General features: G+C 49.8%; 1 protein-coding gene across 1 annotated transcript in view; it reads right to left on the reverse strand.

Annotated features, from left to right (window-relative positions):
- Positions 1–694: 694 nt before the first annotated feature.
- Positions 695–17,676, reverse strand: part of SLC6A1 (solute carrier family 6 member 1) — a 42,969-nt gene continuing 25,987 nt past the window's right edge. Inside the window, exons 4-16 of the mRNA XM_079122606.1 lie at positions 17,029–17,160; positions 16,478–16,578; positions 14,806–14,915; positions 12,469–12,601; positions 9,364–9,498; positions 9,026–9,129; positions 8,543–8,667; positions 7,626–7,738; positions 7,100–7,231; positions 5,643–5,745; positions 4,754–4,854; positions 3,663–3,830; positions 695–1,650 (exon numbers count right to left, since the gene is read on the reverse strand). Of these exons, the coding sequence (XP_078978732.1) occupies positions 1,546–1,650; positions 3,663–3,830; positions 4,754–4,854; positions 5,643–5,745; positions 7,100–7,231; positions 7,626–7,738; positions 8,543–8,667; positions 9,026–9,129; positions 9,364–9,498; positions 12,469–12,601; positions 14,806–14,915; positions 16,478–16,578; positions 17,029–17,160 (1,562 nt within the window). The 3' untranslated portion in view covers positions 695–1,545. The remainder of the gene's footprint in view (positions 1,651–3,662; positions 3,831–4,753; positions 4,855–5,642; positions 5,746–7,099; positions 7,232–7,625; positions 7,739–8,542; positions 8,668–9,025; positions 9,130–9,363; positions 9,499–12,468; positions 12,602–14,805; positions 14,916–16,477; positions 16,579–17,028; positions 17,161–17,676) is intronic.

Genomic DNA, 17,676 nt, shown 5'->3' on the forward strand with positions numbered 1-17,676 from the left:
ATGTGTGTGCATTTCTAGGTGCATACATATTATTATTCTCTACAATAATGTGCTTAATACTCTGAGGGTAATACCTTATTGCAAGAACTGGTATGCTGGTCACTTTCAGATGAGAATGACAAGAGATTAAAAAAACCCACAGTCACAGTTATTTATCATAGTTATTAAGGATTAGTCATAATAAAACAGCTAACGAGCTAAGGAGCTACGGGGCACGACATACGCTTTGCTACATGGGAACCCATCTTCCTGGCAAATGCAAAAGGCTGAGCTGCTGGAACTTTCCAGACACTGTCTTCACTCGCTTCGCTGCCAGCACCATGGAGCCAAAATTCCAGAAAGGAATAAATAACACTTCCCAATGAAGCACTTTTAAATCTCGGAAGCACATCGTCTGGGCATCTGGGGGTGGGGCTGGGGTGGAGTCTCTGGATTCATACTGGCTCCTTGGTTGGTTCATGGGCTGGGTAGATTTGAGTGGCAGTGAGGAGACCCCTGCTGAGGAAATTCCAGGAAAGAGAGGAGGTGGCAGCTTGGAACGGGGTTGGCAGTGAGAGTGACAGTTTAAGAGGGAAACGGAAGGACAATTGGAATGGTCTCGACCCTCTGACACACCCTTCACCTTGATTTCAACTCTGCAGTGGTTTTTGTGCTACGTAAAACTGGGCTGCTTGAGAGAAACTAGAGATTCTAATTGGGGAATGTCCCCAGGGGGACCTCGAGTTTTCCTAGGAATGTTGATCAAAAGAAATGAATTGTGCTTGCGGCACTTTTTTTTTTTTTTTTTGCCCCAGCAAGTGGGTCCTTCTGGGGCCTAGATGGTAGTTGGCCCAGGTCCAATCAGAATTGCCTGGCTGGCAAGGACAGGGACAGGGACATGGAGATGCAGAGATGTCTATTCCCTCGGGAAAGAAGGGATGCTGTGCATGCTACTCGTGAAGCAGCTCTGGGAATACATACAACTGAGGTCTTTGGGGGTTGTTGTTTTGTCCAGCTGCCTCGGGAAGGAGGAAAAAAGAAAAGTCAGAGTTCCGCTGGCTCCCTGCCACCTAAAGTAAACTCTCCCTGGCAGTCCCCATGATACAAAATGCCCTGTCCTGTGACCAGAACAGCGTCTGGTGGAACCGACCTCCTGCAAAGTCCAAGATAACAGTCACAGGGTTCGGCAATAAAACAGTCAGGAATACGACTAAAAGCCAGGAGTGTGTGTGTGTATGGCCTCGCCGGCTCACACTCACTGGCGGGATAAAAATGAGCTACCACGGCAGTTACAAATGTCAACGGACCGCTTGATGCTTATGGGGCCCCGATGAGAAAGGTCACCAGCCCGCCGTATGCTGGAAGCCACTGGGTTACATGGTCCATGGCAGGGCCCGCCCAGGGGTTTGACTGCCCCCCCACCGCCCCTCTCTTGGTGTGGTGATGGAGTCTGGACTCGCCACTTGAGGTAGGTGGAGATAGAAGGTATCTTCAGTCATCAAGTGGTGGTCGCCTTCAACCAGGTTGGGGGGTGACAGTGTTCGGTCGGCGAGCGGCCCTGCGCCCCTAGATGTAGGCCTCTTTGGTGGCTGAGCTGCCGGCCTGGGGCTGCTCTGGACCATTCTCTGGGCGGACGATGTCTTCACTGGGCTGGATCATCACCTGGATGCGCTGTGGGTACCAGTGAGGGAGGCATGAGGCTGGGATAGTGGGGGATGGGCTGCTCCCTCCTCTCCCTCTCCACCCTCACTTATCCTCTGGCCACATTATTTTTCACATACACCAGGCATGCTCCTGCCTCAGGGCCCTTGCACACACTATCTCTACCAGGCACATCCTTCCTTTCCGTTGGTTCTGCAGCTTGCTCTCTACCTCCTTAGCTCTGAGCTCAAGTGTTTTGTCTCCTCACTTACTTATTTTTTTTCTCCATGGTACTTACTCCTATCTCATTTCTACTTATTTTGTTAATTGTTCATTTTCCTCTGTTAGACTGTCAGCTACATGAGGGCAGAGTTTGTTTGTATTGTTCATGGCGGTGTCCCCAAATAAGCAATGGGGTCTGGCACATTGCTTATTTGCTGAGTGGATGAATCCCTGGCTGCCTTTACTGCACACATCCCCTGCAGCTCTGCCCTGTCAGCTTTGATACCCTGACCCTTCGCCTTTCCCACCACTGGGCCTTTGCATGGGCTGTGTTTTCCAATGCACTCCCTTGGTTTCTCTGCCATTTCAAGACCCAATTACCCTTTGGGGCTCTGCAGTGGATCATGGAAGACAAAAGCTTCAGACTTGGAGTCAGAAGAAAGGGCTGCATGCCCTGGTGCTGTTAAGAACTTACTGCAAAGGCTGGGTAAGCAGCTTCCCAGCTTGGGGCCTCAGTTTCTCCATCTGTGAAAAGGGGAGGCTGGCCCAGCAACTCAGGGTCTGGACCACCACCCGCCACTCATCTTCCCCAAGCCTTTGGCAGTGGAGCTCCCCCTGGAAGCTTCCAGGGGAACCACTTGACTGGGCCTAAGTTCTGCTCATCTCTCCTCCTGGGTGAAGTGAGTTCTGCCTGCACATATCCCACCAGGGTCTCTTTTCCCTGTGCACCTCCAGCAGTGCCTGACTTTACTCAGGAATTCAATGCAATTCAACAAGACCCGGCAGGGACCAGTTTGTGTTTCACTCATCTAAAAATCTGAAATCGGCAATGCTCCCGAATCTGAAACTTTTTGAGCACTGATGTCACACCACAAGTAGAAAATTCCACACTTGACTTCATGTGACAGGCCGAAGACAAGGCACAGGTGCACTAAAAATGTTGTATAAGATCACCTTCAGGTTCTGTCTATGAATACATGCATATGAAACCTACATGAATTTCACATTTAGACTTGGATCCCAACACCAAGATATCTATATATCTATGTATCTATATATCTATATCTATACCTATATCTATATCTATATATGCATATATTCCAAAACCCCCCAAATTTCTGAAATTCAAAACACTTCTAGTCTTGAGCAATTTAGATGAGGGATCCTCAACCCGTATGTAACAATGGGGTTGATGATGTACTTTTCCTTGAGAATCAGACTACATTTCCTATATATCAAGCCCACAAATGAGATCTAGAGAAAAGCCCTCAGTAAACCTGAGCCCACCCTTTGTTGGCTCCAAAGCCCTACAGGCTCCTCATGACCCCTCAGGATGAAATCTAGAGTTCTTGTCCTGATTTTCAAAGCCCTTCATGATCTGACCTGGTTTTCATACATCCCCAACCTCATCTCTTATTGCTCTTTCCACTCCTCCTCATTCTTCCCTGCTGCTAATGGATCTTCCTTAAGTTCACCAAATGCAGTTTATACCCCCGGATCTTTGCACATGCTTCTTCTCTTCTCCTCCCTCCCCTTCCCCTTCTAGAAATATTCTTTCGCTTCTGTTGCTGTTTGGTCTTTCTTCAGATCTCCCCTCTTTCAGGAAGCCTTCTCTAATCCTCCTCAAGCCAGAAAGGTCTAAGTAGGGCTACTTGCTCCCATCTCCTTCCCATCCCATTCCCCAGTGATGACCCTCTAACACTCTCATGACTTGTCTGGGCTCCACAGCTAGACTTTGTGTTCCACAAGGCCTCAGGCTGTGTCCAGTACAGAGGGAGAAGAGAACTAGCAATTAATTCTAAGTGTAGGAAAGCACTTACCTGTTTCAGGGAGCCCTTTAAGGTGAGGAACATGTAGGCCATGTACCCCGGGATGAGGACCATGGAAGACAGAGCCATGAGCCAGCCCACACCCTGGCCCCACTTGGGGAAAACGTAGCTTCCCATGGTGAGAGGAGTCATCTGCACAGCACTGAAAATGAACACCCCCTGAGGAGGGTGGAGGAGAGGGAGCAGTCAGTCACCCAGACCAATCAAGGCTCCTCCCTAGACCTTCAAGCCAACTGACTCACTCCCCTCTGCCCCGCTCCCAGGGCTGACCCTTACAAAGGCCCAGCATCCTGGGAGTCCTGTACCCAAGACCACTGCTTATACACAAGATGCCTTTGTGCATAATAGAAAATGCACCCTCTGGGCTGGGGCTGCAGCTATAGCTCAGTGGTAGAGTGCTTGCCTAGTATGTGGGAGGCACTGGGTTTTTGATCCTCAGCACCACATTAAAAATAAATAAATAAAGATATTGTGTCCATCTACAACTAAAAACATATTTAAAAAAAAAAGAATGAAAGAAAATACACCCTCTCTGGAGAGGCCAGTGGGAAGTCATGTCCTCTGAGAAAACCCATAAGAAAGGGGGGCCCCTCCCTCCAGAGCAAGGGTTAGGTGTCAGCTCCCTGCCTGCCAAGACTGGGTGCCCTTGTGCAGGCACAAGGTACACAGTGGCCCAGCCTCCACTTCAAGGACCTGGGGTGGCTTCTTTCAGGCCACCTGGACCTCAGCTCCTCCTCGTGGGAGGGAATGAGAGCAGCTGAAAGCAATAGGCCTCCTGGTGCCAAGAGCTTGGGCTTCTGGGTCAAGCCGAGCTGCTTTGAACCCCAGCACCAACTGGCCGAGTGAGGCTGGCTGGGTGAGCCCCGGTTCCCTTGGTGGTGGAGTGACACAGTGATGCCTGTTTCACTGAGGACATGAGGGTGATGTCAGGTCCCAGAGCAGGTACTCAACAAATGGTAGGGAAAAGGGGTTCCAGGGCCCCTTCCTCCTGCCTTTGCCCACAGAAATTTCTCTCTGGAGTTGCTTTGTCTCTAGACCCAGGCTAGCCTCATCCTAATGGGCCGGTCAAGCCTTGTCCTTACCGCCACGATGATGGGGGTGAAGAAAGACCAGCAGAGTTTCCACCAGATACAGGGTCTGGAGCCCACCATCTCTTGGATATTGTCATAGAATCGGTTGACACCTGAGATATTCAGAGCAAAAGCAGGAGGGGTGGATGAGCTGTGGGACTGCAGGTTCAAAGTCCAGTTCTACTACTTTCTTGCATTGTGACCAGAAGTCAATCACCTAACTTTTCTGAGCCCCAATTTCCTCGTCCAGAACAAGGAACTAACGCTATGATTATTGAAGCATTTTTCAATAGTTGAATCCCTACAGCAAGTAAGAAAGCAAGACACATGAATGTGAAGATATCTACCAAGAAAAGGATACTTAGAAAATGTGTCTTCCAGCCAGGCATGGTGGTGCATGCCCCTGTCATCCCAGTGGCTCAGGAGGCTGAGGCAGGAGGATTGCAATTTTGAGGCTAGCAAAGTCCTAAGCAACTTAGCAAGACCCTGTCTCTAATTAAATACAAAAAGGGCTGGGGATGTGGCTCAGTGGTTAAGCACCCCTGTGTTCAATCCCTGCTAAAAAAAAAAAAAAAAAAAAAGAAAGAAAGAAAAAAGAAAAAAAGAAAGAAAGAAAATGTGTCTTCCCTATTCTTAATGTCCCTCCCATTTGACATCCCTCACAGTCTCTTCTTCCATGGTTTTACTGGGTGGAGAAATGTTGGCTCCCATTAGAAATGAATTTATTTGGCTGTTCTTTTCAAATCTCCTAAACATGGGGGCCTCCTGTGCTAATCTCACTGAATGGTTGGGAAGACTAAGTCAATTACTGCGGAGAAAAGGGAGGTGGTGTTCAAACTGTGTTGTTGAGAGATGATTGAAGAAAGGAATGAATGAATGAGAGAAGAGGGGTGATGCTCACCGTAAAACCAGGAAATGGAGACACATTCAAAGAACACGAGGAACAGCAGGCTCATGCCACTGGCAGAGTAGTAATCAAAAAGTTTGAAGACATAAATGCCCCCCTGCAAGAGGAAAAGAAGGTGAGTGCAGATCCACTTCCCCCGAGCCAGCACTCAGTGTACTCAAGCCCCGGACCCTGGAGAGGTTGGGATTAGGCTGCACTGCAGCAAGAAAGCCCAAGGGTAGATTTGAGCGAGGACTAAGGGCCCTTTGAGCATGACAGGATGAGGATGTTCAGTTTCTGGGGATTGGGAAGAAAATGTCCAGGTGGTAGAGAGAGATGCCCTATTTCTGGTAGGGCTGGAGGGCAGAATGAGGATTAGATGACTAGAGCTATTTTTCTATAAAGAAAATCAGTCATGCCTCTTTCCTGCTTAAAACCTTCTCTGGCTTAAAGAAGACAATGATATAACATAAATATGTGAGATATCAATTCAAATCCAAATGCCCCTAAGGTCTGGCATGGTTTAGTTCTGCATCCCCCATCCACTGCCTTCACTCCCTCAGGGTTCACTATAATGACCTCTTCCCTGTCCATCAAGCTTCCCAAGCCCATTCCCACTTCCTGGTCTTTGCACATGCTCTGCTTTCTTCCCCTAGATCCTCCTATGCCCAGCTCTTTCTCACCATTTAAATCTCAGCTCAACGTTCTCTGACCACCATGTTCCAAGTACAGTCCCACTCATCCCTGCTGGTCACTTTCTATCCTATTATCCCCTTTTCTCATGGTATTTACTCTCTGGAATCATCTCATTTGTGTGTCAGTCTTGTCTACCAAAATGTAAGCTCCAAGAGAGCAGACACAGCAGTGCCCATCATGCTAATGTGCATTTCCAGAGTCACACACCATGGTAGGTGTTCAGCAAATACACGTGAGTGTAGGAATGGGGAAACAACGACTCTGGATCAGAACCATGTTTAGACCCAGGGGTGGTCTGTGGATCACAGATGAGTCCCCGAAGCTGAGCTTACGGTCTTAAAGCCATTTATAGTTATTGTACAATTCACCTGTTATGTGTCTATCTCCCAACAAGACTGGAAGGGCCTTGACTACAGAGCACATTCTTCATTAACATCAATTAAAAAAAAGAAAAGTGATAACGAAAGGAAGGTTTGGGTAGTGTCAACCTCAAAGGTCCAATTCCAACTTGATTATCTCATTAATGAGGGCCTTTCACAACTCAGCTCCAGGAAGCAGATACTGGTGCCCAGGACAGGTGAGGTGCTGCCCTCTCTAGCTTTTTCCTACACTTTCTGGCTCCATGCCTGTGTCTGTCACCAGCCTGGGGCCCCATCTAACTCATTGCTCAGTCTGCATGGAGCACCACTGAGCACAGATGGAAGATGGGATATGATGGGCTGGTAATGGCAGCTCTGGGACCATTCTGGTGTGTGTCAGATGCCCACTGAACCTACCTGGGTGATGTTAGACAGGCCGATTAGGTAGGAGATGATGCAGACAGCAGCAATGAAGAGCTCTCTGCGGTTTCGGAGGAGTCTGGGGTACTCATCCACCAGGGCTGTGATGAAGCCCTCCACAGTGCAGAACTGCAGTGGGGAATAGAGGTCAGCTACCTGCAGCAATCCCAAGCCCCAACCCTCCCAAAGCCTAGCCCTGGAGGAGGAGACAAGAGGCCCAGTAGCACAGAGACAGCAGGGCCAGAAGGCCCCAGGATCCAGCCTGATTCTGCCTCTGGCTCACTTCGCAAACTCAGGACGGCATTGTCCCTCTGGGCGTCAGTTTCCCTTCCAGGAAATGGGGGAGTTGGCTGAGATGTTTCCTAAAGTCTCATACAATGGAATATTCTAGGGGTCTGGAATTCTTGGTCATCCTCTTGGGGTCACCTCCTTTCTCTTTTTTTTTTTTTTTTTTTTTTTTTTTTTTTTTCCTGGGCTTAGGAGGCTGCACGTGGTGGGGTGTCCCTGAAGGGGGAGCTCTCACCTGGCTGTCAATGCCCAACATCAGCAGCATGGAGAAGAAGAGGATAGCCCAGAGGGGAGAGATAGGCAGCTGGGTCACTGCCTCTGGGTATGCCAGGAATGCCAGTCCGGGACCTGTGGGTTGGAGGAAAGAGCAAATAAGAAAAAAGGGTATTGAGCACCTACAGGATACGCACACACACTCACTTTCCAAGCTTTGTATCATTCATTTTCTCAGTGAGTGTCGTAAGCCACTTAGGAAACAGAGTGGGTGAACCAAAGCTGTGGTCCAAAGGTAACAGGATTGGTAAGGAACTGTGACTATCATCCCAATGAAGGACTGCAATGATCTGGCCAGCAGCAGGGATAATGTAGGTGCAGAGAGGTGGCAGATGGAGAGATAGGAGGCAGGGGGCAGGATAGTATTGGTCCTGGTATGGGCTGGCTTGTGGGGTGAGGAAAGAGTCAGGGATGATTCTGAGATTTCTGGTCTGGGCACTGCGTGGTGGGACCCCTCTGGGATGGGGAACAAAGGGGAGATAAGATAGATAAGATAGGGGAGATGAGAACCTCAGCCAGGAACTATTCCTTTACACATGACCAGCCTAGTTCTCTAAGGGACAAGTTCTGTGTGTCACCTCCCTGAGTCTCAAGGACCTCTGTAGTGCACACAGTGAGACTCTCTCCACTGCTTGTGCAGGGAAGCGGTGGAGTCGCCTGGGATCCTCTGGCCCTTGCCATTGACAGCTGTGTAGGGAGCAGAGCAGGCACAGTCCACGTGGTGAGAACATTTTTCAAGCCAAGACAAAAGCATGAATTTGAGGGACTTTGTGTCACGTTCCAGGTGGCTCAAAGTGTGTATTCCTAATGAACACAAATGCCAGCGGGGTTAGCTCCTCCTTCCCCAGCAACCAGGGCCCTCCACAGTGTGGTGCTGACCTGAGGCTGCCACATCAGCAATGGACCTCTTGGTGACATGAGCCATGAAGCCCACGATGGAGAAGATAACAAATCCGGCGAACATGCTGGTGCACGAATTGATGCAGCAGACGATGATGGAGTCCCTGGAGAGACAGAGGGGCGGGGTCAGGGAGCAGGGAGAGCGAGGCTGGCAAGAAGGTGGGGCTAGTGGGCTGCAGTTATCCAGGGGCAGGGCCGGAAGGAGGGTACCTGGGAGGGTATCTGCAGGTTAGGGTGACCCCAGAAGCTCACGTCCCAGAGCAAGCCAGGGTAGGGTACAGCCAGAAGGGTCAGGGTCAGGGAAGGGTTGAAACTGAAAGGGGTGATCATGAGGGACTGTATTAGAAAGTAACTGAGAGGGCAAAGTGGTCAGAGAGGGACCTCACAGACCACCACCAGGGGGCGTGGCCACAGGTGGGCGTGATGGTCGAGGGGCGTGGCTGGGAAGGAAGGGGTTCGCACCTGTAGACGTTGTTGTGGAAAGAATTGTAGCTCCCAAGGGCAATGAGGGATCCCAGGCCCAACCCATAGGAGAAGAAGATCTGGGTAGCTGCATCCAGCCACACCTGGGGGCAGAATGATCAAAAATGGTCCACGTACAGTAATAATTACAGCCGCAGCGCCCCCCGCCCCCCGGGGTCTTTTTCACTGTGCTCACAGACCTGCGGTATCTGACAACAACCCCAGTTTGCAGGCGCACATCAGAGAGGGACGGTAACTAGTAAGTGGGGGCTCAGATCAGGTTTGCTCTTAACCCCGGGGTTGTGCCTTCCAGCAGCCCCGCCAGGAGTGCAGCTCACCTCGGAGTCTGACAGCTTGCGGAAGTTGGGGGTGATGTAGAAAAGGATGCCCTCCTTGGCCCCGGGCAGCGTCACTCCGCGGAAAAACAGGATGATAAGCATGATGTAGGGATACGTGGCGGAGAAGTAGACCACCTGCGAGGAAAGTGACAGGGTCACGCCTGCTCCAAAGTGCCCAAGCTTCCACCCACCTCACTTTGCCTACATGGATACCTGTTCTGGCTCGGGGCTTTGGGTCCAGTTCTTCTTCCAGGAAGCCCTCCTGCATTGCTAACCTGCTCTGCGCAGCCACTTTTCTGAAGCCCGTCCTCACAATCTGAACCAATCAGATCAGCACCTAGTTTTTCCCTTCTGTCTCCTTCTGGTTTTTGAACTGTACATTATCCAAGTGATACATGTGATGTAGGGAACATTTTTAAATTACACACACACACACACACACACACACACACGTTGCCTTCAGCAGCCCCAAGAATAAAAGTTCCATGAGAGTCAGGACTTATATTTTCACATTTCTGCTCTCCAAATACCTAGTAGACACTCTATAAGTGTCTGACAATTATGTAGAGGTATGGTTGTTAACATTCTATCGGCCTCCTGTGCGACTCCTCTGTTTACATTTTCTTACAAAATGAGACTCAAATTTTGCAGTTGACTGTCTGCTTAACAGGTTTAAGGTTAAAAAACGCAGTCCCTACAGTTTGTTTCACTGTTTCATGAACAATATGATTATTCATTATACAAAGTAGTCCCTGGGGAAGTCTATCCATTTTTAAGTGTGCCCACCCCTGTTGTTATCATTTAGGCTACTTCTAATTTTTTGTGGATCTAAATACTACACTGAGCATCTCTGAATATAAATCTTGATTTACAAAATTATGAAGCCACTCTTGGGAAATCTCTCTAGCAGTGGAATCACTGATAAAAAGGAATATGCTTCTCTAAGGCTCTTGATCCATCTTGCCTGACTGGTTCTAGAAATGGAATTCTATTCAGCATTAGAGAGGCTTCCTGGCAGTGCCCATACTAAGTAGACTAATATTAAAAATTATTTTTGTCAAATTGATAATCAAAAGGCTAATGCTGTGTGAAATTGCATTTCTTAGCTCATTAGCATAGAAGAGCAATTTTCGAGCTCAATGACCTTTAGGTCTCAGAGTCTGATATGACCCTATTTCCATGTTAGCATGGGTTGTTTTCTGTACTACCTTCACCTCCCTGATTTGACTCTGGGATCCTTCAAGATTAGGAAAGGCAGCCATGACCCTCTAGAAAAACCACTGTACTTTGAGTTAGGCAAAGGGGAATTCAGAATCATCTGTAATACCTACAGCTGTGTGACTTTGAGTTGAATATATCTTATCCTCTCTGAGCCTCACTTTGTCTTCTGGAAAATGGGTACAATCACCCTTGCTACTCAGAAATGTTGATTGTATGAGGACATACAACACCTTTAAGGTATGTTGGCTAGATCTTGTACTTCCCTGTGTCTTCCACGTTCAGTACGGAGCCAGGCACATAGTAAGCATTTAATAAATGCATATTGGTGACACCTCCAAAAGATGCAGCTAGGGGGCCCTACTCTCTGTCCCCAAGAAGTACAGTTTTCCAATGTACAGGTAAACAGGAATAATTTTTTTCCCCAATATTGGAGATCAGCCCAGGGTGTTGTGCATGCTGGGAAAGTGCTCTACCACTGAGCCACATCCTCAGCCCTATAGCAGGAACCCTTGATACCACCCCCAAATGATTATAATTAATACCATATGTTGAGCATCAGCTATACTCTAGGCCTAGGCTAAGCATTCTGCACAGATTAGCTCTCCCTTATGACAACCCTGTAAGATAGTGTTATCGTGATCATTTTAATAGGGGAGGAGACCAAGGTTCAGAGAGGTCGAATGACTTGCCCAAGAGGACAGCACTAAGAGCAGGGGGACTGAGATTCAAATTCTCTTCCAAAGCCCTACACTCTACACTTTTTTGCTTCCTAATGTGAGACTGGGAGATACATGTGTCCTCCTCTGACCTCCCTAGTTCTAGGAACAGAGCAGAAATGACATTAGCCTTGGATCTGAGGACCTGGTGGGTTCAAAGTGTCCACCAGGCTGAAACAGGGTAATTTTCATGGGTGTTGCCCAAACGTGGAATTGGCAAAGCTTCTGTTTTGCTCATTTCCAAGACCTCTTCCAGAACCTCATATCCGCCCCTTGCATGGTTCTGATTTTCCAGTGGCCTGATTCAGTTGAAACCCCTTCTCTGTCCTTTACAGTAAAACCTCAGCCCACACACTGGCCCTCCTGGTTTTCTTCAGAACAGGGCCAGGGAGAAACCCATCTGACTTCTGTCCCTGGATGCCTGGGGTGGGGCTTGGAAAGGAGAAGAGTGTGGACTGAGGCCAGTTCCCCTCCTCCCTGTTTGACTGGTCAGCGCCCGACACCCCCAGGCTGGACACTCCAGCTTGGCCTTGCACTGCACTTGCTGTGATAAAACAAAATGAATGATAATTTCCCTCGTTGGAAATTTTGCTCTGCAAAATTGCTGGTTCCTTTGGTTCTCATATGGATAGGCATTATTATTAGCCCAATTTCACAGAAGAGGAAACTGAGGTGCAGAGAGGCAAAGTGTTTTGCCTGAGGTCATGGGGCCCACAGATAACCAAGTCAGACTGTTTGAATACAGAGCCTGAGTCCTTAACTATTCATGTATCTGTCCTGGGTCAGGATGTGAACTTTTTTCTCTGGGGCCCCAGCACTGAGAATAAGGATTGGCACAGAGTAGATGCTCAGGAAAAGTGGGTTCAATAGTCCTTGAGCAACATATGGCTCCTGCTTTGTGACAGCCACCAGACCCATCTCATGGGATTCATGATGAAGATGAAACTCAGCTACAGACTGGAATTGCATCTCTGTCTTCAACGCTCACAGCTGATCTGGAAGGTAGGGGATCTTATTCTCATTTCACAGAGAAGGAGACTGAGATCCAAAGAGCTAAAGGGACTCCGCCTTGGATGGAGCATCCTTGCCCACATCACAAATCCCTCTGCTGACCCATCTCTTGTCCCATCCAGTCCCTCTATTCCCTCTTTGCACCCACATCCCCTACCTTTCCAGTCCAGCCAACACCCTTCCAAATACAAAAATACACAAGGATCCAGGCGATGGCCAGGGTGATGGCCAGTGGCCAGCGGATCTGACCTGGCTTATCCAACCCATCCGTCATCTGATGCATGTTGCGCCTGGTGGAACAGAAGAGGGAAGAGAAATCACGTGGGATGGAGGGAGCTGGAGTGACCCAGGGGTGCCCTGGGTATGAGCACAGACAATATCCTCCCTGGTGCAGACCTGGTGATCCCTGTGATGTGGACGAGGACTATGAAGGTCATTACAGAAATCACTAGAAAACTGCTGTTTGGTGAGGAAGTCAAAGAGAGCAGGACCTGCCAGGGCCCTAGCTCAGCAGCCATAATTGCTCACGGGGACCTGGGGCCACTGCATCCTTCTAGGGGGACCTGAACTTTGCTTTCACTCTGCCACCACTGCGGCTCCAGAGATCCTTCTAAACTACAAGCCTGACCATGTCACTCTCTTGCTTAAAATCCTGCAAAGAATAGCTCCCTCTTGTTCAGAGAATGAAGCACTAACTCCCGGGAGGCCTCCCAAGGTCATGTGATCAGCCTCTGCTTCCCCTCTGGTCTCGGCACTTACCACCCCAGCTCCCCCCGACCCCCATCAGGCTGAACCCCTGTTACGCCCTCTCTAACCTGCCCTCTGCCAGCACCTGCCTGGCCAACACCGTGGGTCATACCACTCCTATCCCAGGCTGGTCCAGCAGCTTCCCAGGGGCTCCTGCACGTCCCTCCCTCGGCCCCCATCCTCGGGTGCTGCTGTTTCCTGTTTGCGTATCTGGGTCTATGGTCCCATCAACACATAGTAGGTACTTGAGAAATGTTTAAGGAATAAAAGGTTGAACTGAAAGCAGGCAGAGCAAAGACAGTCAGGGTAAGTAATAAATGATTGGGTCAGATAGAGAAGATGGGGGTTGGTTGGAAAGGAAAGGAAATCGAAAGCTAATACCTCTGGAGCCCTTCCCCCTCCTCCTCCACCCGTTGCCAAGGTTACCTGCCTACTGGGACCTCTTCCTCCTGAGAGAAGCTGTTAATGAAGGACCTCCTGGGTGGCTCCTTTCCTGCCCCTTTGGGCAGACACGGAAAGGCACCCCTGGAAGGCTTCCTTCCCCACCTTCTGGCTCACCTTTGGGTCACTAGTCAGGTAGGCAAGATAAGGGGAGAAGAAGGGGCCAAAGAATAAAGGAACTCTGAAACTTGGAGAAGGGGCAGGACACCCCCACTTCTTCAGACACCCAGTTCTGTGGAGAAGCCTATCTCTGTTCGATTCTTCAGATAAAACTTGCTTTCTACACTTGCCTCGGCTGCTCCTTCTTCACAGCTGGGGAAATGGCCTTGATTGATTCTCATCACCGACATCAGAATGAAGAGCCTAAGGGGGTCTGAGAGAGCTCCAAGCAGGAGCTGCTCCAGGACCAACCAAAGCAGGATTCGGGTTTTATTCATAAGGAAAGAGGCTTGTTAAGGACGTGGCCCCGCAGAGAGACCGGCCATTGCTTGTTCTGAGGACACCTTCTGGGAACAGCTCCTTCCTTATCCCTGGCATTCTAGAACCTTCTGGGTTGCTCCCAGGTCCTTCACAGAGACCCAACACAACAGCTTCCTTTACCCCAAAGAGATGAACCCAGGGGTTGCTGGCCTCTCCAGGTGACTCTTTGGGCTAGCTCGGTCATTCCCTTCCATGTATCTCTCTGGATCCACTCTCCGATCTTCTCTGCCCTGCTCTGTGCCCCGAGAGGCTGACAGCCATCCTGGGGGGTGTCCCCTTGCCCTCTCATTTCTCACTGGGTTGTCCAAGGGGAGATGGGAGGACTGGAGGAGAGAGAATGGGGGAGTTATTCTCCTTGGTGGACCCCAACTTTGTCCGACTCGGGTTATCTACTGCAGGTCACTGGTTATGTCAAGCGGGCCCCTTCACAGTTTGGCGTCCTCTGGAGGAGGAAGCAACTTCAGCTCCCTCTGCCCTGCCCACACCTCTGAAAATACTGCTATGACCGGGCTCCTGCATTACTCTTTTTTTTGGGTTGGGGGATGTGCCAGGGATTGAACCCAGGGGCACTTGACCACTGACCCACATCCCCAGCCTTACTTTGTATTTTATGTAGAGACAGGGCCTCGCTGAGTTGCTTAGCGCCTTGCTGTTGCTGAGGCTGGCTTTGAACTCACGATCCTCCTGCCTCAGCCTCCCAGCTGCCTGCTGGGATGATTGGTGTGTACCACCGCGCCCAGCTTGCATCACTCTTTTGAGGGTGCCTTTGCTGCAAGGCCCTGGCTGACCCTTCTTTCCCCCACCCCACGGATGGTCCTATACTCACTCCCAGAACTCCACCACGGCGCTGGTCATGTTGGTGGTGTTGACCATGCTGTAGTTGGAGAAGCAGCGGTCTGTATTCCAGGGATTATCGCACTGTTTCCAGGGCAGAGTCTGCAAGGACAGAGCCATGAGGACAAATCTGAGGGCTGACAAAAGGGGTTCGCTCACCCTATCCACCCTCAACTATCCCCTGAGCCTCCTCAGAGCCATTATCCCACCTCTCATTCCCAGTAGCTTTGGGAGGCAGGTTAGCCTGTGATTCCCATTTTATAGATCAGAGAGGGGCAGCAATTTGCTTGAGATCACACAGCTATTAAATATCAGAGACAAAATCTGAACCTCATTCTGCTCACTGGGAGAAAGCCTTCCGAGCCATACCATCAAGTCCCTGTGTCCACCCTGGAGTCACTTCCCAGCTATGCAACCCTGGGGAGAAGACCTTCTCCATCCAATTCTCTGCACAGTCATGATAAGAGCACAGCCCTTGCTCTATACCAGGCCTGGCTCTAGGCACTTGGCAGGTATTTGCTCCTTAACCTTCACAACAACCTAATGGGGTGGATTTCAGTTTTTCTTTTCTTCCAACTTTTGTGGTACAAATACATGTCACAGAAAATTATTTGCCATCTTGATCATTTCTTTCTTTTTCTTTTTCGGTACCAGAAATTGAACTGGGGTTGTGGGGGGTGCTTAACCACTAACCACATCTCCAGGTCTTTTTCTTTTTTATTGAGAGATAGGTTCTCGCTAAGTTGCTGAGGCTGGACTCCAACTTGGGATCCTCCTACCTCAGCCTCCTGAGCCACTGGGATGGCAGGTATGCACCACTACACCTGGCCCATCTTGATCATTTTTAAGTGCACAGTTCAATGGCATTAAATATACCCAAAATATGGTACAACCATCACCATCCTCCATCTCCAGAATTCTTTTCATCTTGTAAAACTGTAACTGTCTCCGTTGTACACTAACTTCCCCAGACCCTGACAGCTTCCATTCTACTTTTCATCTCTATGTGCGTGACGATGCTATGAACCTTAGACAAGGGAAAAGATACAGCATTTGTTCTTTTGTGATGACTCCTTTCCCTTAGCACACTGTCCTGAAGGCTCATCTTACAGCAGGCATCAGAATACCCTTCCTTTTTTAAAAAAGGCTGAATGATATTCCACTGTACGGACATGCTACATTTTGGCCACTTGATGAACAGGTGGGTTGTTCCCTCCTGCAGGCTCTTGTGGATAACGTTGCTGAAAACAGGGGTGTAAAAAAGCATCTCTGAGTCTCTTTTGAGATGCTGTTGTCAATTCTTGGGGCATTCTAAGCATTGTTGGATCATCGTATAATTAATTCTATTTGCTGATTTTTCTTTTAAGGAATTGAGGCAAAGATTTATTCCTGCTTTATAAATGGGGACAGCAAGACACAGAGAGGGTAAGTCTCTTTCCTGAAATGGCACAGCCAGTACAGAGTAGAGTCAGGATTGAAACCCAGCTTGGCCGGGGTCCATACAAAATAGGCAGATGATACCCCTTCTAGTGGGCTCTGGAAGCCAAACCACGCCCTTTACCCCTCAAGGAACGGCCCTGCCTGCAGAATGGAGGTTCCAGTGGACAGAGGATGCACTCTGACTCTGGCTTCTGCAGGAGTTGGTGGTGAAAGGGGCCACTCACCGTGGTGAAGGAGTTGTACAGGTAGTAGAGGGCCCAGGAGATGATGACGATGTAGTAGATGTTCAGCCAGAAGGACAGTACTGCGGCGGCAAGGCCCACACCTGGGAGCAGAGCACACGGTCACGACCTCCACTTCACACATCCTGACAGCACTGCCCTGCCTGTTCCACAGGTCTGAGGACATCACTGACCCTGGAGTCGGGCCTTATGGGGGACAGCGAGGTTAGAAGAGAGGCCGTGACTGGCTGGAGGTCACATATACCTGGAAACAGGGAGCCAGGACCTGTGCAGGGTCCAGAACAGACCGGTGGCAGGTGGGGCCAGGGTGTTGGATTACCAGGCTCGGTGGGATCCAAGGCATGGCGAGCATGAGGTTCCACCAGTGACATCAGTTGTCACTGGGCCCCTTGCAATGGCCTCCACTCTGCTCAGATGTGCACAGAGCAGCTCCCTCTTAGCAGAGGGGCTGGGGGTGTCTGCAGCCTCCGGCTTCAGGTAGGCTGCAGGCAGAGGCACGACCACACCCCCACTACCCTGCTGGGGACACTTACCCTTGAACATGGGGGCCAGCTTCCACACACCTAGGCCCCCGATGGACGTGTACTGGCCCAGGGAGCACTCCAGCAGGAAGAGCGGGACTCCAGCGAAGATGAGCGTCAGGAAGTAGGGGATGAGGAAGGCCCCTGTGAGATGAAGAAGACAGACCTCGTGGCCCTTAGGCTTGGGGAAACCATCTCTCAGTGGGCGCATGGTGGTCCCGGGCTCCCATCCAGGATCGCCTTACACCCTGCCTCCAAAGCAGCATCCAAAGCCACACGGACACTAAAGGGTGTCTTCTGCTTGAACTATATCCCTGTTCTTTTCAAAATTAAAAGATGAAGGGACTGGGGTAGAGCCCTTGTCTAACCTGTGTGAGGCACTGGGTTTGATCCTCAGCACCACATAAAAATAAATAAATAAAATAAAGGTATTGTGTCCATCCACAACGAAAAGAGAGAGAAACAGAGAGAGAGAGAGAGAGAGAGAGAGAGAGAGAGAGAGGGAGAGATGAGGGCCAGGCATGGTGGCACATGCCTGTGATCCCAGCAGCTCAGGAGGCTGAGGCAGGAGGATCCCAAGTTGGAGGCCTGCATCAGCAATTTACTGAGGCCCTGTCTCAAAATAAAAAATATAAAAGGGCTTAGCATGTAGCTCCGTAG

The sequence above is a fragment of the Sciurus vulgaris genome (genome assembly GCF_902686455.1).
Source record: "Sciurus vulgaris genome assembly, chromosome: 19".
In the NCBI taxonomy this organism is placed as follows: domain Eukaryota; kingdom Metazoa; phylum Chordata; class Mammalia; order Rodentia; family Sciuridae; genus Sciurus; species Sciurus vulgaris.